This window comes from Chlorocebus sabaeus, chromosome 17 (genome assembly GCF_047675955.1).
Source record: "Chlorocebus sabaeus isolate Y175 chromosome 17, mChlSab1.0.hap1, whole genome shotgun sequence".
NCBI classification, from domain to species: domain Eukaryota; kingdom Metazoa; phylum Chordata; class Mammalia; order Primates; family Cercopithecidae; genus Chlorocebus; species Chlorocebus sabaeus.
This window is the reverse complement of record NC_132920.1, coordinates 42,865,735-42,887,073: the sequence shown is the minus strand read 5'-3', so window position 1 is coordinate 42,887,073 and position 21,339 is coordinate 42,865,735. Positions and strand designations below refer to the sequence as shown.

The 21,339-nt window shown below is 38.7% G+C and overlaps 1 protein-coding gene and 1 non-coding gene across 7 annotated transcripts in view; both read right to left on the bottom strand.

Moving 5' to 3' along the window:
* UBR2 (ubiquitin protein ligase E3 component n-recognin 2) overlaps positions 1–21,339 on the bottom strand; it is a 138,134-nt gene that overhangs the window by 21,118 nt on the left and 95,677 nt on the right. For 3 of the 6 annotated variants that reach the window (XM_007972547.3, XM_007972546.3, XM_007972550.3), the window contains 13 exons: positions 19,514–19,562; positions 18,938–19,092; positions 15,872–15,974; positions 13,462–13,571; positions 13,269–13,349; positions 12,766–12,944; positions 11,449–11,648; positions 9,016–9,109; positions 7,895–8,056; positions 5,782–5,885; positions 5,049–5,127; positions 857–1,005; positions 384–439 (listed from right to left, as the gene is read on the bottom strand). In XM_007972547.3, coding sequence (XP_007970738.1) covers positions 384–439; positions 857–1,005; positions 5,049–5,127; positions 5,782–5,885; positions 7,895–8,056; positions 9,016–9,109; positions 11,449–11,648; positions 12,766–12,944; positions 13,269–13,349; positions 13,462–13,571; positions 15,872–15,974; positions 18,938–19,092; positions 19,514–19,562 — 1,521 coding nt within the window. Of the gene's footprint in view, positions 1–383; positions 440–856; positions 1,006–5,048; positions 5,128–5,781; positions 5,886–7,894; positions 8,057–9,015; positions 9,110–11,448; positions 11,649–12,765; positions 12,945–13,268; positions 13,350–13,461; positions 13,572–15,871; positions 15,975–18,937; positions 19,093–19,513; positions 19,563–21,339 lie in introns of those variants that run through there. The other 3 variants (XM_007972548.3, XM_007972552.3, XM_007972553.3) reach the window with 3 other exon arrangements.
* Positions 7,045–7,151, bottom strand: LOC119626904 (U6 spliceosomal RNA). The gene has a single exon (XR_005243082.1). It is a non-coding gene; the product is annotated as a U6 spliceosomal RNA (small nuclear RNA).

Genomic DNA, 21,339 nt, shown 5'->3' with positions numbered 1-21,339 from the left:
CGATTCTCCTGCCTCAGTCTCCTGAGTAGCTGGGACTACAGGCATGCACCACCACACCTGGCTAATTTTGTATTTTTAGAAGAGACGAGGTTTCTCCACGTTGGTCAGGCTGGTCTCAAACTCCCGACCTCAGGTGATCCTCCCACCTTGGCCTCCCAAAGTGCTGAGATTACAGGCACGAGCCACCACACCTGGCCTCCTGAAGTTTATTTAAAAGATTAAACCACAACCGTTACTTCTTTAATATCCTTACAGAAAGTGGGTTTTTACTGCGAAAGAAGTGAATGTAGTAAGTAACTACTGCAGGTCCGTAAGATTAAAAGAAGCAGAACCACCTGATTTCCATGCCCCCCTTTCATGAACTGAATAAACTGAGAACTTACCAGTCTGCAAGGTAAAGGACCAAACAATGGTTTATCTTCATCACTCAAAATTCTTTCTACAGATTAAAGATGGTTAAAATGGTAAATGTTATGTTATGAATATTTTAATACAATTTTTTAAAAAAGGTTAAAAAACCCCCAATTCTATAGAAAGTACAATATTGTTAAGTTTCAGAATCTTCAAAGTCATTTCACAAGAATTACATTTGGTTACAAAGTAAAAATGAACAGCACATTCCTTCAACTGACAAGAAGTTATAATCACCACCAAGAGTTCTCTTGTTGCTGTGGTTAATTTATAAACTATCAATCTAGTATTTTGTCAGTACACTACATTTCTTGCTTCTAAGTCTTTTTATTATTTCTTCACGTTGTTACCCACTTTAAACATTTCATTTAAAAACAAGATTCTACACCTAATTCATATCAACAAATGCTTGTGACGTACAGAGAAACAGCTGTCAATCCCTCACCTATGCTTTGGATGGTGTATGCACAGCTACCCCAACACATTATGGGAACACGAGGATCCTCTTCATTGGGATGAACCTTTAGTCCCACCTTGTAGGTAGCAGTTCCAAATGTCGTTAGCATTTCTTTTATGCTCTCGGAATAAGGGTTCCTGAAGTAAACATGTATAAAATTAGCTCAGAGTCATATACCAAGAAATGTCATAGAAAATGTGCACATATCAAATGGTTCAGTTTCTTAACAGCTCTTTGCTACATTGAAATTGAACCACTTCACATATATCCAGAGATAATTGTATGCAAAGTGATCAGAGATAATGCAAACTGCCCCTGACCAAGAGGAGTTACTCTTTGATTTAGCAGGGGTGAGGCACAGGGCTGAAAACAGGGTGCTGGGCAAAAGCCTACATACTACACAGTGAGATCCTTGACCCTGTTTCCCATCCTGAGAACAGCAGCAATGTATACCCACTGCCACAGAGATTAGTTTTTCCAGTGAACAATCCTCAGGGGAAAGTCAGTTTTTTACACACTGACATTTGGGGGTCACCAAGTAAAAGACTGGAGGTGTCCTGACCACCTAACTGTGAGGCTTACAAGTCAGCAAGCTCCACCTGTCCACCAGGTATCCTTATGCTTAGTTATCCAAGAACTAATAAACATTTAAGGAAAGCATCAAAGAGATAAACCAAAACAAAGAAGCAGAGAAACAGAACTCAGGGAAAACAGAAACAACATCGAAAGCAAAAAACTTATAAGAAAATTAGGGTATCAGTTCAATAGGGGCAACAGTGAGCTAACAGAACTACCTCAAAGAACAAAATCCAAGAGAAAATTATTTAAGAAACGACATAAAAAATTCTCAGAAATGAAGGACATGAATGTTCAGATTCAATAGGTTTATTGAATGCCTAGCAAAATGAATAAAAAGAGTCATATACCAAGAAATATCATAAAAAATTTCAGAACACTGAAGAGATAAAGAGAATATCTTACAGTTTTCAGAAGTAACAGAGTTATAAGCCCGGGTGTGGTGGCTCACACATGCCTAGCATTTCGGGAGGCCAAGATGGGTGAATTACTTGAGGTCAGGAGTTTGAGACCAGCCTGGCCAACATGGTGAAACCCTGTCTTTATTAAAAATACAAAAAATGAGTGGGGCATGGTGGCACGTGCCTGTAGTCCCAGCTACTTGGGAGGCTGAGGCACGAGAATCCCTTGAACCTGGGTGGCAGAGGTTGCAGTGAGCTGAGATTGTGCCACTGCACTCCATCCTGGGTGACAAGAACGATACTCTGTCTCAAAAAAGAAGAAGAAGAAAAAAGAAGTAATAGAGTTATAAAGGAACCAGGCTTGGTGGCTCACACCTGTAATCCCAACTACTCAGGAGGCTGAGGCGGAAGGATCACCTGAGCCCAGGAGTTCAAGGCCAAGCTGGACAACATAGAACTCGTCTCTAAAAAAGTTAAAAAAAAAAAAAAAAGTGGCTGGGTGCAGTGGCTGACACCTGTAATTGCAGCACTTTGGGAAGCCGAGGGGGGCGGATCATCTGAGGTCAGGAGTTTGAGACCAGTCTGGCCAGCACGGTGTGAAACCCCGTCTCTAGTAAAAATACAAAAATTAGGCAGGTGGCCAGGTGCGGTGGCTCACTCCCGTAATCGCAGCACTTTGGGAGGCTGAGGTGGGCGGATCACAAGGTCAGCAGATCGAGACCATCCTGGCTAACATGGTGAAACCCTGTCTCCACTAAAAATACAAAAAATTAGCCAGGCGTGGTGGTGGGTGCCTGTAGTCCCAGCTACTACGGAGGCTGAGGCAGGAGAATGGTGTGAACCCAGGAGGCGGAGGTTGCAGTGAGCCGAGATCACGCCACTGCACTCTAACCAGGGCAACAGAGTGAGACTCTGTCTCAAAAACTCGGGAGGCTGAGATAGGAGAATCGCTTGAACCCGGAATACAGAGGTTGCAGTGAACTGAGATTGTGCCACTGCACTCCAGCCTGGGTGACAGAGTGAGAAACTGTCTCAAAAAAACAAAAACGAAAACAAAAATTTACAAAGGAACAGGAATTAGAATGGGATTAATTTCTCAATGGATATAGAATTTAGTAAAATAATGCCTTCAAAATCTAGATGAAAAGTTACTTCTAACCTAGAATTCTATACCCAAACTATCAATTGAGCATATGAATAAAATAAACATATTTTCAAACATGAAAATATACCATCCAGGTATCCTTTCTTAGGAATCTGCAAAAAGAGCAAGTACTTAAGAAAGAGGAAGATACTCAATCCAGAAAATAAGAGGAGCAGGACCAAGAGAAGTGACAGCTGTGCCCCCTCCTGCCTGCAGGAGAACAGAGGCTGTGTGGGGGAAGGAGGACCCAGCAACAGAAGACCATCTGACAGATCTGAGCACTTAGAAAAGTTGTTAGGAGGCTGGGTGTGGTGGCTCACGCCTGTAATCCCAGCACTTCGGGAGGCTGAGGCGGGTGGATCACCTGAGGTCAGGAGTTAGACTTGAACTGGGCAACATGGAGAAACTCCGTCTCTACTAAAAATACAAAAATCAGTCTGGCATGGTAGCTCATGCCTGTAATCCCAGCCACTTGGGAGGTTGAGGCAGGACAATTGTTTGAACCCAGGAGGGGAGGCTGCAGGGAGCTGAGATCATGCCACTGTGCTCCAGCCTGGGTGACAGAGTGAGACTCTGTCTCAAAAAAAAAAAAAAAAAAAAAAGAAAGAAAAAAAGAAAAGTTGTTAGACATTGGACAGATCTACTGCACCATTCAGGAAAAAAAAAAAAAAAAAAATACATAGAAAACAAATACATGAAAAAGACAAGGTAATTAATAACTATAAGACAAAACTGTACAAGAAAGGAAATATAATTCTAATACGCAACTTGTATCAGCAGAAACACAGTTATTAGAATGTAAAAACTGACAACTAGATTTAACCAAAAATTGTGGAATAATTTACTAGTCAACAGTGAAGATACTGTCTAATTAGAAATATGGAAGTAAATACTAGAAGTGACAAATAAAATGACAGGACTGGTGGAGTGTGGCAGACAGAAGATTGAAGTTTTTTTCTTCCTTTTTCTTTTTTTTTTGAGATGGAGTCTCAGTCTGTCACCCAGGCTGCAGCGCAGTGGCGCAATCTTGGCTCATTGCAACCTCTGCCTCCCAAGTTCAAGCGACTCTCCTGCCTCAGCCTCCCAAGTAGCTGGGATTACAAGCGTGCACCACCATGCCTGGCTAATTTTTGTATTTTAAGTAGAGACAGGGTTTCACCATGTTGGCTAGACTGGTCTTGAATTCCTGACCTCAAGTGATCTGCCCGCCTTGGCCTCCCAAAGTGCTGGGATTATAGGTGTGATGTTTTTTCTATTCAAGTCTTCTAGGTCTGTATTTATTGAGTTACTTGGTACATGCTAGGCATAGCTTTCAGGTAGCTCTATGTACATTATGTCACTTTATCCTAATAAGAACTATGAATTATCCTCACTTAACAGATGAGGGATCTGAGGTACAGCGAGGTCAAGCAATTCGCTCAAAGTTGCACAGCTAAAAAGGGGTGGTGCTGGGAACTGAATCAACCAGTCTAGCTCCAGAATCTATGCTATACCTTGTAACTAACTGGCTATGGGGTAAAGTAGGGTGGAAAATATTCTGATTTTAATCCTGGGTTGCCAAAAGCTTGGTTAGGTCATTCATAGAAATTCTGAAGTCAGACAGAAGTGCGGGATCCTTCGGGGAAGCTGAGCAGTTTGTGTTTAGAATTACTGATTAGATGTCGTCAAGGAGAGCCAGGTAAAGAAAGGGGTGTGGAGGGGGTCAGCAATGCTGACTAGGAGAGGGTGGTGAGAGTTAACTACGCCACATCGTTCTTAGATTTTTTTAATGTACTGCAATAAATACAATCATGTAATGCTTAAAGATTTTTTGTTGTTTTGAGACAGGGTCTCACTCTGTCACCCAGACTGGAGTGCAGTGGCACAATGAAGGCTCACTGCAGCCTCTACCTCCTGGGCTCACACCTCCTGCCTCAGCCTCTGCTTAAACTTTAGAACTAAAGATCAGTATCCTATAACATTTTGCTCCCTCGCTTGCCAAATCATATTCCTCCTAACTGCTGATTTAATCATCATTTCAAATGGGTCAAATTTTAAAGGAGTAAAATAATATACTCACTTAGGATGAAAATCAGGCCTGAACCCTTCAGGGAGCTGTAACTCATCCATATTTTCTGAATTCTTTGTAGATGCATTATCTATAGAAACAGGCATTTTATACCATTATTCAATACACGACAATATTCCTAAAAGTATAGCCATATAGGTCAAAGAAATTAAAAACAACAGGAAAAAAATTCCCTAATAAAAACTGGCATAACAACCATATGAAGCATGAAAACACTATTGCTCTAGTTGACCAAGGCCCTTTCTTATCTATGCTTTTCCTTATAGTACAGCCACTAAAATGAAAACAAGAGTAGCTATTCTGTTTCTATGAAAACCAATGATATAAATTCTGTTCATACTACGTTCCCACAAGGTCATAAGTGCAGTGCATGGTCTATGAAACTTGGGAAGCCTTTGGTAATGCCAACAGTAAGGTGAGTTAGCCCACCAAGAACTGAAGCTAGCTCTGCAACACTCAGTTACATCTCCCCCACCTCCAGAAGCTCTTCAATAAAATGGGGGAATAAGTGAGAAGTGTTTGTTATAAACTTCACATGAGCTTGTGTGTTTAAGGAATTAGGAGTAATGCAGTAAAGTCAAATTTAGTTTATTAAGACAATGAAAATTAGAATGAGTCAAAATTTTAAGTGGGAGGTTTCACTTTTAAACAATTTCTTCTGGAAATACATTTTCTGATGACCTCGGACTTTAGGGAAAAATGAAAACAGGTTACCGGAACTTACTAGGAGTACTTTCTTCTTTCCTAAGAAACTGTAATGCTTTTATTTGCTGAGATATTGTTCTAATCCACTGAGTCAGATTTGGTTGGTCTGAAAAATTTAACCTGCTAGAAAAGATTATAGAGAGTATTTAGTGTTTTATTATTGTTCCTTAAGATACAAAAGACTCCTTAAATGATCACAGGCATATTTTAGACACACTCCAAATATTAAAAACAAAAAAGATAAGGGAAAATTCATTGCATTAAAAAAATTAGGATATTGGCCAATGAAAATGAATATATTATTTGTCAATATGATGGTAATAACACTGTGTATTAAAAATCTCACTCTTCAGTACTGGAATTTGCTAGAATTTCTTAGGTATCATAATCACCATCACTATTAATATCTACCAAGTGCTTATTATGTTACAAGCATTTAGTGAAGCATTTTACTGTAAATATCTTATGGTATTAGACTTAATCCTCAAAATATCCCTATATTTTGTTTCAGGTTGTAGTATTATTGCATAGGTTGTATCCCTATATTGTATTATTTGTATAGGTTGTATTACTACATTTTGTAATAGGTTTTATTATTATCCCCATTTTACAGATGAGGAAACTGAGGTTTAGAGCTATGTAACTTGACTAAGGCCGAACAAGGGACAAAGCTAGCATTCAAATTTGGCTCTGTAAGATTCCAAAGCCTGTGTATTTTTATGATTATATTCCAATGTGACTAAACCATAATTGAATCTCATGGGCAAAACCCAAAAAGTGGACCAATAAAGTGACAGGTGAAATCCAACAAGAGTGATTTCTTCTTATACACAGTTAATCCTCAATCTAACAATAATTAATTTCTTTATCAGTTCAAATGCAGATAAGTCAGTACCATGATGTTCTTCTATAATTAAAAAGCATGAGCTTACACTCAAATCTACTAATATTTTAAGAACATTTTGTGGTAGCATAGACTAAGACACCAAAGTTTGAACTCCTAAAACTGACAAGAAAAAACTGACTTTGCTTTGAACTGAATCCAAGTAACACAGAAATGGATCATTTATACCCATATAACTTAATATTTGTGCATGCAAGGTAGGCAGCATAATTCTACATTGAGAAATGAAGTTCAGATTTGAATAGCAGACATTATCAAATTCATACTTGAAATGAGTATGTCCAATACTCATAACTAAAAGCATCCAAAAAATTATGAAGTTACAGAAATTTTCCATTTTCTTTTTTTTTCGTCTGCTAGACAAATTCTAAAAGAGCTAAAAATATGGAACACTTCACAAATTTGTGTGTCATCCTTGTGAAAGAGCCATGCTAATCTTCTCTTTATCGTTCCAATTTTAGTGTATGTGCTACTGAAGCAAGCACTTATTTTATTTTTGAGACTGGGTTCTGCTCTGTCACTCAGGCTGAAGTGCAACGGCATGATCAAAGCTCACTGCAGCCTTGACCCAAGCGAGCCTCCCACCTGAGTCTCCCAAGTAGCTGGGACTATAGGCATATGTCACTACATCCAGCTAACTTTTTATTTTTCGTACAGACAGGGTCTCATTATGTTGCCAAGGATGGTCTTGAACTCCTGGGCTCAAATGATCCTCCCACCTTGGCCTCCCAGAGTGATAGGATTATAGATGTGAGCCACAATGCCCAGCTGAGATTTTTCCATTTAAAATATAGCAACAGATTTTCACTTTTTTGCCTGGTTCTTGAAACTATGAATGGCTAGTACATTGCCAAAAGTTTTATACGATTTTCAGACTGTCCTATAAAGTCAGTTTGAGTTGTTCCATCTCCCCCTACCAGTTTACTGAGCATGTCTTGAAAAGTGCATGGAAGATATTAAAAGTAGGGTCCTTAGAAATAAACCAGATACTTGGTTTTCATAAATACACACGAATTTTATAGCTTAGAAACTTAAATTTTCACCTGCTCCTCTCTAAAAACTAAAATGATATTCCACAGGTCTGCTAGAAGAAAATGACCAGAGTTTGGAAAGTATCTGGAAAACACTATGCAACTGCCTACGCTAAGTCTTCCTCCCTGATTTATTATTTCATTATCTTCAAAGCAAACTATGGCTTTGTTATGAGTTGTCATGAGCCAAAACTTACTTGTTAAAAATATTTCTTGGAGGAAGCAGCAGAGGAATAACAGTATTACTCAAGCATTCACAAAGGGGGCAAAGGAATTCTCCGTTTTCTACATCATAGCTTGTATGTAAGCGCAATCTCTGTTGCCTTCGCTGTTCTTTAGCTTGAACGGAATCAAAATACCTTTACAATTAGAGAACATGAGGTATCAAAACAATGGTAATTTATATAAATGACAGCCACAAGCTTCAACATTTTAAATAATTTGTTTCCACAAATAGTTCAAAAATGAAAAATCTTAAATTATTTTTAACATTATTTTTGAGTGATTTTAAAAATCCAAATGGATTAAAGGTTCTAAAACAGGAAAATTAAAAAAAAGACTGCCATGTAAAAAAGCATTTACAAAGCAGCAACAAAAATTTCTTGGTGCCACTGTTCTCTTGCCACTTCCCCAAGGCTGGTGGCTATTTGTTTGTTTGTTTTTTTGAGATGGAGTGTCACTCTGTCACCCAGGCTGGAGTGCAGTTGCACGATCTTGGTGCACGGCAACCTCCACTTCCCACATTCAAGCAATTCTCCTGTCTCAGCCTCCCAAGTAGCTGGGACTACAACGTGGTAGCTAGTTGTTAGGGGTAGTTCATGATAACTGGGTGAGCACAGTTCTAGAATAATATTGATTTGTTGGTTTTGCAGAAGCATAGAAAACACCAAGGTAGAACAAATTCAGGACATCTCATCTTATCACAGGGAGCCATTAAAATTTTGGGAAGTAACAAAGCAAATATTAACATCTATGGAATCAAGAGTTGTCCACCCTGGACCCAAAGAAAGACAACATTACCCTTCTAGGGTTTATCCTACTGTAAAAACCCTTTTCTTCATCCACAGACTGACACAGATCCACTTCCTTCTTTGGAAGATAAAGAAGAGACTTGGATATAAAGCTAAATTAAAAAATATATCTGACATACTTTACATCTATGACAAGGCAAATAACTTTTGTTATTTATTAGGCAAAAATATAGATTTTTTTCTTCAACATTTTTAGTTCCTTTCCTTTTTTCTAGAATAAAATTTCCTCTACGTTAAAAATTTTGAGCCCTTAAACTTCTCTTGAAAATATTAAGAATATACATTACCTTTGCCAACAATGGGCATGCATAATGTGCCCACAGCTACTAGTGTGTGTTCCACAAGACAGATCAGGGTGCATGAATAAGGGATCATATTTTTCTGCATTACAAAACAAAAACAAAAACAAAAAACAAAACAAAAAAGTGAAGCATTTAATATTCCTGTAACAAATGTGCAACTTTAAATTGTAAAATCTTTGATAAAGACTTGTAAATTTGAAATGAAATGCTAGTTTATTCCTTTTGAGATACCAATAATTTATGCAAGACCTTGGATTATTCAGAAAGTAGGACTCTAATTTTCACCATCCACAGCAAATTAATTAAACATTCTCAAATTGTAAACTGAAATTAGAACTATGAATTTAAATATATCCAATCTTTTGAACATTTCACACTTTCAGGGTACTGAGGTATTCCAATTCCTCCCATTGTACCCTGAACTCCAGGTAAAAGAGCTACTCTCTTCACCGGGCTGCCTTATGTGCGTTCAGGACAGCTGGGTTACACTGATTGCTAATAAAAAATGTTTTGGCAGTAATGGGGCGCCCCCTAGAGGACAGACTGCTTAACGACACTCATATAGCAAATAATCACATCAGAGCCGAAGTAACAACAAAAAATCTAAGCATAGACCAGATCAGATGGGGAAAAAAAAAAAAGTAATTCAGAATCTTCTGTCCTGGTGTCCTGGTGCTAATTTTTATATTCAAATGGGATGAAAAATCAAGAAAAACAAGATGGATGTCTGGCTTCTTTGGAATTTTTTGAATTCTTTATATAAATTAGTATAATCTTAGAAATTTCCTAACACTCTAGAAAGAATTATTTTTAATTTGCTTTAATAGTTTTAACTTGCTTTAACACTAGAACAGTGCAAATGTCAAAGCATTAAGAAAATCCACTTATAGCCAGCTAATACTTTTTCTTCAAGAAGTAACAAATTAAATAAAATTAACAACTCTGTCTTTGGTCTGGAATGAAATTTATAAAGCACCAAGTTTAAATGGCTATTTCTTTTTTTTTTTTTGGCAGAGTCTCGCTCTGTCACCCAGGCTGGAGTGCAGTGGTGCCATCTCGGCTCACTGCAAGCTCCTCCTCCTGGGTTCACGCCATTCTCCTGCCTCAGCCTCCCGAGTAGCTGGGACTACAGGTGCCTGCCACCATGCCCGGCTAATTTTTTTTCATATTTTTTAGTAGAGATGGGATTTCACTGTGTTAGCGAGGATGGTCTTGACCTCCTGACCTCGTGATCTGCCCGCCTCGGCCTCCCAGAGTGCTGGGATTACAGGCGTGAGCCACTGCACCTGGCTTTAAAAAAAAAAAAAAAAAAGACAGGGTCTTGCTTTGTCGCCTAGGCTGGAGGGCAGTGGTGCAATCTCAGCTCACTGCAACCTCCACCTCCTAGGTTCAAGCAATTCTCGAGCCTCAGACTCTTGAGTAGCTGGGACTACAGGTGCACGCCACCACATTCAGCTAATATTTTTGTACTATTAGTAGAGACAGGGTTTCGCCATGTTGGCCAGGCTGGTCTCGAACTCCTGACCTCAGATGATCCACCTGCCTTGGCCTCCCAAAGTGCTGGAATTACAGGCATGAGCCACCATGCCCAGTCCAAATGATCATTTTTAAAGATGAAGCAGACCAATCTTTAGTAAGTAGGATACAAAGACTTTCTTTAAAGAGAGAAGGCAACTCTAAAAGTGGCTCTCAAACCTCCTTTCACACTGCAGTGTGAAAGACATGGGCTAAAGAAGTGCTCTGGGAATTTCCAAGACACAGTTCCTACTCTCAAGAAGTTTACTGTGTATCGCTCAAGCATATGCACACAGAGCACAACTTACAAGCAGAGAAATAAATGTGTCAGTGGTGGACAAAATCATGTACAGACTGGATCTTCCTGCTTTATTTCCTCAGTTGGTGAAAGAAGGCCCTCAACTGTCCTGCACAGTAATCTGTATCTCAAGAATCTGCTTTCTGGGGAACCCGATCTGTGGTGGTATCACTATTCTAAGCTAGAATTTGGCTCAAGGATTGCCTCTTACATAGGTAACTCTCTATCACTGTTCTCAGGAGATTCCACTCAGGCTCTATCAATAAGACAAAGCAATTATTATTTCAGTGTGTCAACAAATGATCAAGGCTTTGCAAGTGCACTGAAGCATGGGAAAGACTGTGAAATGCCAAAGTATGTAATGTTACATCACAAAGAAAAGTTTACTTTGAATCCCTGCTATTTATCAGCTGTATGATTCAGGTATAACTTTCTGGAGTGGTTCCACATCTGCCAAGTGGGGAATTCCTGCCTAAGTTACCTGCCAAAGATACCATCCAAGTCTATGGAGTCATTCTTAGATTTAAAAAATCTCAATGTATCATCAACCACATTAACTGGCAGTTGTTATTAATCGGGAAGATGAGGATCTAGCTATGACTTACCTGGATCTTGAATAAATTTACTTCTGTTTTTTGATAACACAGTTGATCTCTGAACAAACGCTGCCAAAACCATTGCCCTGCTTTCCACTTTAACTTCTTGCTCCTCTTGACACAATATACATGTAACGAATTGTCTTTGTTCAGGAACCTGAGTTTGTGTGGGGCCCAGCGCTGTAAGTGTCATATCTGAAACCACAGGGCTGCAATACAAAGGTTATGAATATAATTAACGATCCCAAAAACTTTCTACATAATCATAAAATAGCAGACTACAGGTATGTATGTGTGCATATACATATATATCTATATATTTTAAAAATATTATTTAATTTTATTTTTTTCTTTTTGAGATGGAGTCTCGCTCTGTTGCCCAGGCTGGAGTGCAATGGTGCGATATCGGCTCACTGCAAGCTCCGCCTCCCGGGTTCACGCCATTCTCTTGCCTCAGCCTCCGGAGTAGCTGGGACTACAGGTGCCCGCCACCATGCCCGGCTAATTTTTTGTATTTTTTAGTAGAGACAGGGTTTCACTGTGTCAGCCAGGATGGTCTCGATCTCCTGACCTCGTGATCCGCCTGCCTCGGCCTCCCGAGTGCTGGGATTACAGGCGTGAGCCACCGTGCCCGGCCCACTTTTATTTTTTATTTATTTATTTTTTTTGAGATGGAGTCTTGCTCTGTTGCTTAGGCAGGAGTGCAGTGGCATGATCTCAGCTCACTGCAACCTCCACCTCCCAGGTTCAAGCAATTCTCCTGCCACAGCCTACTGACTAGCTGAGATTATAGGTGCACACCACCACGCCCGGCTAATTTTTTTTTTTTTTGTATTTTTTAGTAAAGACAGGGTTTCACCATGTTGGTCAGGCTGGTCTCAAACTCCTGACCTTGTGATCTGCCCGCCTCGGCCTCCCAAAGTGCTGGGATTACAGGTGTGAACCACCGTGTCTGGCCAGGCATGTATATATTTAACACATGGTTTTGATAACTTGGATTGTCAAGTCTTTGGTATGTATCAAAACCATCTCCTTTAATTCTCACAGCAATCTAATCTGCAACACAGATGTCACACACTCTAGATAACTGAGTGTAGTGTACTCATTCTTTCATGAATGTCCAAGATCTTCTGCAGAAAATACCCTACTATATTACCATATCTATATTCAGAGATTTCTAAGATTAAATCTTCTAAATGGAGGTCACAAAATTTACCTATGAATTCTAATAAATTACTTTAGGTTTAAAAATACACTTACAAGGAAAAAAAGCAACACTGCCCCTAGTTGGGAACAACTGGTCAATAAATTAATTTTTTTTAATACCTATTATCAAGAACAGCAGAGGTTGAGGCATCCAGTTCTAACGTCTGCTGAAAGAGTTCTTTGTTTTCATCAATAAAATGCCGCTGCATTTCAGACATCTGAGCCATGATCTTTTCTCTGCGCAGTCTGGCAATCTCTGCTTTTCTCTTCCTCTCAGCTTTGTCTTTGTCCCTTGAACTCTGAAATTATGCTCCATTCAATTAGACCATTAGATGCTAAAACACACATTTTTTCCCAAAGCAGAAATATCTTTATTGTAAATACCAATTAAAAAACTATTCTACAATCTCACTTATTTAAACAAGAGAAAAGACTCTTAAGTTGACCTAACATGTTTTAAAGGAAAAAAGCAGACAAAAAATTGCTACAACAAATAGAGATAAATAGTGGCATATTTGTTGGAATTTCAATGTTGTAACTGGCAACTTACTGTAGATAAATTTAATTTGTTCATACTGAACTTGCTATAATTTTTTAGCATTATCACACTTTACTGTTTATACCTCTTCCATTATGGTTCCTTCTGTCTCTGCCACGGGACTGGTAGGTGAACTCTCCCTCATCTTTTTAACAGCATTAAAAGTCTACAAAAAAAAAAAAAAAGTATCAGTATCCTGTATGAAATATCATCACAATGTACACATAACAAATATTTAATATTTCTCACAAAAAGCAGAAGAATGTAGGAAATTTTACCTTCAATATCCACCGAATCATGTCTTTGTGGACTTCTAGGTAGGGAGCATTTTGTAGTGTTTCCAGCATAGCTAGTATGCTAGGAGAGTTTTTTGGCGCTTCACCAGGTTCTATGTCAGAAAAATAAAAGGCACAATAATAGCAGCTAACACTTCATAGTACTTATTCCTATGCACAGGAACATAAATGCAGTTGCTTATAACACCTATTGCCCATAATTTGATTATGACTCTACCAAAGAGATTTTCGATACTTCTTGAGAATGTGACATATGTGCCTTTTACAAACAAGTTGCCAACAACTAGAATTCTTTAAGCATTCAAAAGTGACTTTTAATAGCAAATGAATTTGCTAAAATGTATTTTAGCAAAATTATATACAAATTCAGCTAAAAATAACTGGTGTACTTGAGATTTTACAGGTCTAAAAATAAACTAGCATTAAGAGGTGCACATATGTACAAATACGTTTATTTGCTCTGACCATTGCCTTTAATAAAAACTAGATTCAGAATAAAATGAATTTCTTCCCCTAGGAATTCACTGTTTATTTGAATATAAGAGTCAAGTCCATATTTTCTATTAGTCTGCAGTCAGAAATGTTCAATTATCGATTTTCTTGATTTTGGTGCTGCCATTCTGGAAAAATGTGCCTTTTTCCTAAGAAGGAAGAGATTGACCTTTGTGATCTTTAATATTCTATCACATCTAAAACTCTGTGGCATGCATTAGGGATGTGACTCTAGATAAGGGAGAGGTTTCTTTGCAAATAAATCATGTGTCTTAATTATGTAAAATGTCTAAAGACAAATTAAGAGTAATGTTGAGGGAAAATGATGATCGTTTAATAAAAAGGAAAGAGAGAGTAAGAGAGAACCTAATATACATATATATATTTTTTGAGACAGAGTCTCACTCTGTTGCCCAGGCTGGAGTGCAGTGGTGTGATCTCAGCCCACTGCGACCTCCACATCCTAGGTTCAAGCGATTCTCCTGACTCAGTCTCCCGAGTAGCTGGGATTACAGGTGCCCACCACCATGCCCGGATAATTTTTGTATTTTTGGTAGAGACAGGTTTCGTCATTTTGGCCAGGTTGGTCTCGAACTCCTGACCTCAGGTGATTCACCCACCTCGGTCACCCAAAGTGCTGGGATTACAAGCATGAGCCACCGTGCCTGGCCAAGAACCTAATATTTTATAGTGATGAGTGAATGAAATTAGGGAGTATTCTGTGTGGTTATCCTAAAATAAACACACCAGAAACAAAGAAAGCAAAAACCACAGTATTAATCCATAGAAACAATATGGTAGAGAAAAAGAATAGGTAAAAACTGGCATCCATGAATAAAGTGTTCAGTGGGGAAAGGTGGTTTCTCCTCTTTCTCTCATTTACTTGGATGAGGGCAAAAAGGAAAACTAGAGATCTAGAAGCAAACAAAATTACTCCTCCCTGTCCCCTGGTAGCATAATTCTCACAGTTATCATTTAGGAAGTAATGACACTGAATACATTTACAGAAATAATCCTTTTTAATCAAAGCATTTATAAACTCCTATCATAGCACCATAAATTCATTTAAAAACACCTCAGCAAATAGCTGACTACAGGTCTGTGGCAGGGAAAGTACAAGATGAGCTTGGGCATCTTTTGGGCCAGAAAGTGAGGTGGTACTTTCTGGCCCAAATGGGGCTGGGTGAAAAGGACACAGAAACTGACTAAATAAACTCCCACTGATCAACGTGGGCATAATTTGAGCATCAAAAGGAATAATTATTATAAGTGACTATAAAACACTGAATAAGTAAAATGAATAATATTTTAAAAAACTCTAAACAAAAAACATTCAAAGTTGCCACAATTGCAGGTAACTATCAGGCCAATGGCTGATTATGAAAATTAGTAAATGAAAAGCTTTTCTTTGAGACGTGAAATATTATGTCTACAACAAAAGGTTCAAGAAAGTACGTAAATATAAAAGCAAATATAGCAAACTACTAAATCTAGGTAGTAGGTATATGAATGTTTACTGGACAATTCTTTCCACTTGTCTCTATGTTTGAAATTTTTAAAATAAAAAGCTAGAAAAACTCCCTGGCCTTCTTTTAAAAAGTCACACTTCTTTATATGAAATGACAATCTAATCCCCTATAATTTTTATTTGTTTTCAATACTGTGGAATCTTATGTCAACCACAGCTGACTATGACTTTGAACTTAGCCCTAGATATTTTTATAAAAATATAACAGGGTTTAATATAGTACCTTTACTACACAGATGAGTACATATAGCCTCAAACATTTAGATTAAATATTACCCTTTTAGAATCCATATGACCAAATAAGAGAGGTTATTAAGTGATTTCTTAAAATCATTTATATCGAGTTAGTTTAGTAAAAAGATATATACATACTTGATATCTTCTGAGTGAAGGTAAATGTTACTACATGCTCTTCTGTGACATTCTCTAAATGTTGTTTTTCTTCTTGTAGTGCCATTCCAATTAAATGTAACACCTTGAATAAATGTTTTGTAACTTTTAGTATAACAATTTAAAAAACCAAGCACATATTTTAATAAGAAATAGCAAAAAAGAATTATTGAAAAAGATAAATCAAACTATTAAGTACTAAATGCAATTAAAAACAATTTGAAGTACTAATTTTTTTTTTTGAAATGGAGTTTCACTCTGTCAACCCAGGCTCACTGCAACCTCTGCCTCCTGGGTTCAATCGATTCTCCTGCCTCAGCCTCCCCAGTAGCTGGGATTACAAGTGTGTGCCACCATGCCCAGCTAATTTTTGTACTTTTAGTACAGATGGGGTTTCACCATGTTGGCCAGGCTGGTCTCGAACTCCTGACCTCAAGTGATCCACCCACCGTGGCCTCCCAGAGTGCTGGGATTAAAGGTGTGAGCCACCATACCTGGTCTTGAAGTACTAATTTTTATTAAATGAAAAGACTGAGGTTCATTTTCTATTAAACAATAATTGGCAAGAAAAACAAAATTTTCTACTTCAATAAGGAAGAAATTTCAATTGCAAATTCTTAGGGTAAGCTAAAATTACCACCACCTGTGACCAGCAATTCACATAATATGTAAGTTTTACTCTATACCTATACGACAGACTTAAAAAAACCTTCCAAGAATCAGTGGTCAAGTAAGTACAAAGCTAAAAGTATCCCCTATGTAATTATTCAGTCTATGACACTATATAGTTTAATTTCTCTAAGGACTAAATCTTCATCATCTGAGAAAGACAAACTTTTTATCTCTAATGCCTTATCATTTATAAACTTTAGAGTCTTTCAATGTATCTCACAAAATATTCTCCATCAGACTTCTAAGAGAGTGTATTAACCTATTTGTTTTTTTACTGCTCTTACCCCATGCCCAAGTTTTTCTGTGTTTTTTGAGACAGAGTCTCCCTTGTTGCCCAGGATGGAGTGCAGTGGCACAATATCGGCTCACTGCAACCTCCGCCTCCCAGTTTCAAGTGATTCTCCTGAGCCCTCCTGAGTAGCTGGGATTACAGGCATGTGCCATGATGATTGGCTAATTTTTGTATTTTTAGTAGAGACGAGGTTTCACCATGTTGTACAGGCTGGTCTTGAACTCCCAAACCCAAGTGATCCACCTGCCTCGGCCTCCCAAAGTGTTAGGATTATAGGGGTGAGCCACTGCGCCGGGCCCACACCCCAGTTTTTAAAGGAGATATGTGTGTGATGTCTCTGTATCTTTCCCTCCACAAGGGAAGACTGTGGTTGTCAGAGACTTGGAAGAACTAGGTGACATAAAGCAAATGTACACGTAAGGTAAATATTGTTCACACCTCTCTTCTCCATTATTTCCCACAAATCTTTTGTTCATGTAATGCTGACAGTACACGACAGCTAGTACAGCTGTACTAGAAATGAGCTAGTATACCACAGCTCCAGGCTTTTACACTTTAAATAGGCTTATAAATAGGAGGGCATTATAAGAATACACACATCTTAGCCAGTGAGACAAAAAGAAAGAATGATAGCTACTAAGCCTTCTCAGGAAGGCTCCAAAATTTGAATGCGAATCCTGGTTTTACTGCTTTCAAGCAATTAATATAAACCCTCAGGGAATGCCTCTGAGCCCATGTCATCATCTTTAACACTGGAAAAAAAGTTTCCCTCTAGAGTTCTGAGGATTACAAATGCTGTATGCAGAGTGCTTAGCATGGCCGGGCATGGTGGCTCATGTCTGTAACCCTAGCACTTTGGGAGGCTGAGGTCAGTGGATCACCTGATGTTGGGAGTTCGAGACTAGCTTGGCCAACATGGTGAAACCCTGTCTCTACTAAAAATACAAAAAATTAGCTGGGTATGGTGACAGGCACCTGTAATCCCAACTACTCGGGAGGCTGAGGCAGGAGAATTGCTTGAACCCCGGAGGCAGAGGTTGCAGTGAGCCAAGATCACGCCATTGTACTCCAGCCTGGGTGACAAGAGCAAAACTGTCTCCAAAAAAAAAAAAAAAAAAAAAAGTGCTTATCATGGAATAAGGCATAAAGTAGACAATCTATTTAATGAATAATTGTTATATCACTTAGTAGAGTTATATTGGAAGTAAATGGAACCTCACTGAAACTTGGCTTCCTCATCTAACAATGAGAAGAAAGTTATATCTATTCATGGGGTGTTGTGTGAATTCAATGAGATAATGTAAGAATGGCTTACATTAAAACTATAAAGTAAAATACAAACAAGGGGCCAGGCATGGTGGCTCACGTATGTAATCCCAATACTTGGGGAGGTCGAGGGGGGAGGATTGCTTGAGTCTAGGAGTTCAAGACCAGCCTGGGGAACATGGCAAAACTCTGTCTCTACCAAAAATACAAAAATTAGCCAGGTGGTGTGATGCATGCCTGTAATCCCAGCTACTTGGGATACTGAGGTGGAGGGATCGCTTGAACCCAGGAGGCAGAGGTTGCAGTGAGCCAAGATCGCATCACTGCACTCCAGCTTCCTGGGTGACAGAGCCAGATCCTGTCTCAAAAACACAAAAACAAAAATAACACAAAAAAGGTTCCAGACTTGCCACGTAACTAGCTAAAGGACCATAAGTCTATGAGTGCCAGTTTCTTCAACTACAAAATAAGGATATGGATGATTCAAAAAAAATTTTTGTTTTGGAAAATAATTAGATTAGAAACATATATAAAAGATAACACATTACATCAATATCAGAGTACTACATATATAAAGACCAGGACCAATCAAGGAGAGAATGACTGCCCAGTGGGACTGAGGTAATAACAACCATGTGGTATAAAAAATCTGTCTGGCACTTGTTTTCACTGTCAGACACAAAAGCAGTAACAATATATTCAAGTTAGGAAAACACAATATGTTTCGGCCTCATTTTCCTCTGTATAGATATAGACAAGAATATTTTGCTTGTACTATAAAATACTAAAACATAAATAATAAATGTCTTCAAACCTACCCTTTGCAGCATGGACTCTGACCAGGCATATCCATTATGTTCCACAGCCCATTGCAGAATTGTTCCCATGATGCACAGCATGACATCTGACTGCAAAATGTTAACCAGGCTTGCAAACAGAGGGCAGAATGGAGGCAACACCGGAGGTGGGAGTGCTGAAAATACAGTTGTTATTACTATCGGTTTCTTTTACAGAACGTGCTTTAGAAACTATCCCTTTGTTACTTTTGATAGTTTTAACTCAAAAATATTCATTAACACACACCTTAAAGCTATTATTTTACGTTCTCAAGGTCAAATCTATAAAATGAGCCACATAAGTAGCAGCAGTACAAAAGAAAGTCTGTCTTTTCCCCTAGGAAGGTTTTAAGATCTGAGATAAAATCAAACCAGAGGAGACTTAGTACAAACTCTTTCTATGTTAGCATATTTATTATTCCTTTGAATAGGAGGTTGTTCACTAGGAAAGCTTACATTTAAATATTCATTCCACCAAGGACAATCATCATAGTTAATAGAAAACAATGTTTAACATGTAAAAAAGGGGCATGATATTTTTAGAAAGATTAAAAATACCTGTATCTTCTCTATTTTGTCTTTTCATTTTCCGTTGAGCTTCTTCTGCCTAATAAAAAATAAAGTTATTTGGGCAGGGAAGTAGTAATATAAAACATATCCAAAACTAATGACATAAGTCCATCTTTGTTGTATTATTTTCTTTTTTTTCTTTGAGAGTCTCGCTGTGTCACCCAGGCTGCAGTGCAGTGGCACGATCTCGGCTCACTGCAATCTCCGACTCCCAGGTTTAAGAGATTCTCCTGCCTCAGCCTCCTAAGTAACTGGGACTACAGGTGCCCACCACCACATCCGGCTAATTTTTATATTTTTAGTTGAGACGGGGTTCCACTATGTTGGTCAGGCTGGTCTTGAACTCTTGACCTTGTGATCTGCCCACCTCGGCCTCCCAAAGTGCTGGGATTACAGGTGTGAGCCACCGCGCCTGGCCCTTTTTTTTTTTTGAGACTAAGTCTCACTCTGTTACCCAGGCTGAAGTACAGTGGCATGATCTCAGCTCACTGCAACCTCCACCTTCCGGTTCAAGCAATTCTCCCTGCCTCAGCCTCCATAGAAGTTGAGATTTACAGGCACTCGCCACCAAGTCCAGCTAATTTTTGTATTTTTAGTAGAGACAGGGTTTTGCCATGTTGGCCAGGCTGGTCTTGAACTATTGACCTCAGGTGATCCACCCGTCTTGCCCTCCCAAAGTGCAGGGATTACAGGTGTGAGCCACTGTGTCTGGCCAAGGATGAAAATCTAAAATCAGAGAATAACACAACTGAGGCCGGGGTGTGGCAGCTCACACCTGTAATCCCAGCACTTTGGGAGGCCACGACGGGTGGATCACCTGAGGTCAGGAGTTCGAGAGCAGACTGGCCAACAAGGCAAAAACCCCAACTCTACTAGAAATACAAAAATTAGCCAGGCATGGTGGCACGTACCTGTAATTCCAGCTACTCGGGAGGCTGGGGCAGGATAATTGCTAGAACCTGGGAGGCAGAGGCTGTAGTGAGCCGAGATCTGCACTCCAGCCTGAGTAATAGAGTGAGACCCTATCTCAAAAAAAAAAAAAAAAAAAAAAAAAAAAAAAATCTATCCTTAATGTTCTAGTCCTCCCCCAAACTGATACATTAAGGTTATTATTATTTTTTTTTAACTAAAAGAATCCCCAAATGAGTTATCTATTACTTCAAATTAGAAGAGAAACACGTACAACCCCAAACCAAAAAAACTTACTTAAGTTTGAACTCTATGACTTCATCAAAAACTAAATAAAAGCTTTATGTCTAAGTTTTGTTTAATGCTGTTATGCTGTTTATTGAAAAATCACTTTAAGAGAAGACTGCTAAAAGGCAGATTTTTTGTTTTTTTTTTTTGAGATAGGGTCTCACTCCCATCGCCCAAGTTGGAATGCGGTGGTGCAATCATAGCTCACTGCAGCCTTGACCTCCTGGGATCAAGTGATCCTCCTATCTCAGCCTCCCGAGTAGCTGGGACGAGAGGTGCATGACACCATGCCTGACTAATTTTTGTATTTTTAGTAGATGTGGGGTTTCACCATGTTGGCCAGGCTGATCTTGAACTCTTGAGCTCAAGCGATCTGCCTGCCTCAGTCTCCCAAAGTGCTAGGATTACATACCCCACCAAAAAGGCAAAATTTAATTACATAGGAATGATTAGAAAAGCTTCATGAATCTCTATGAAAAAGCATGTTAAATAATACCAATTCTGAAATGTGCATAAAATGGATTAACTGATTATAATACAGGTTGAAAATGTGTTTTAAAAAACTATACCCATATATGTATAGGTATGTATTATATAGATCTTACATACGTATGCAC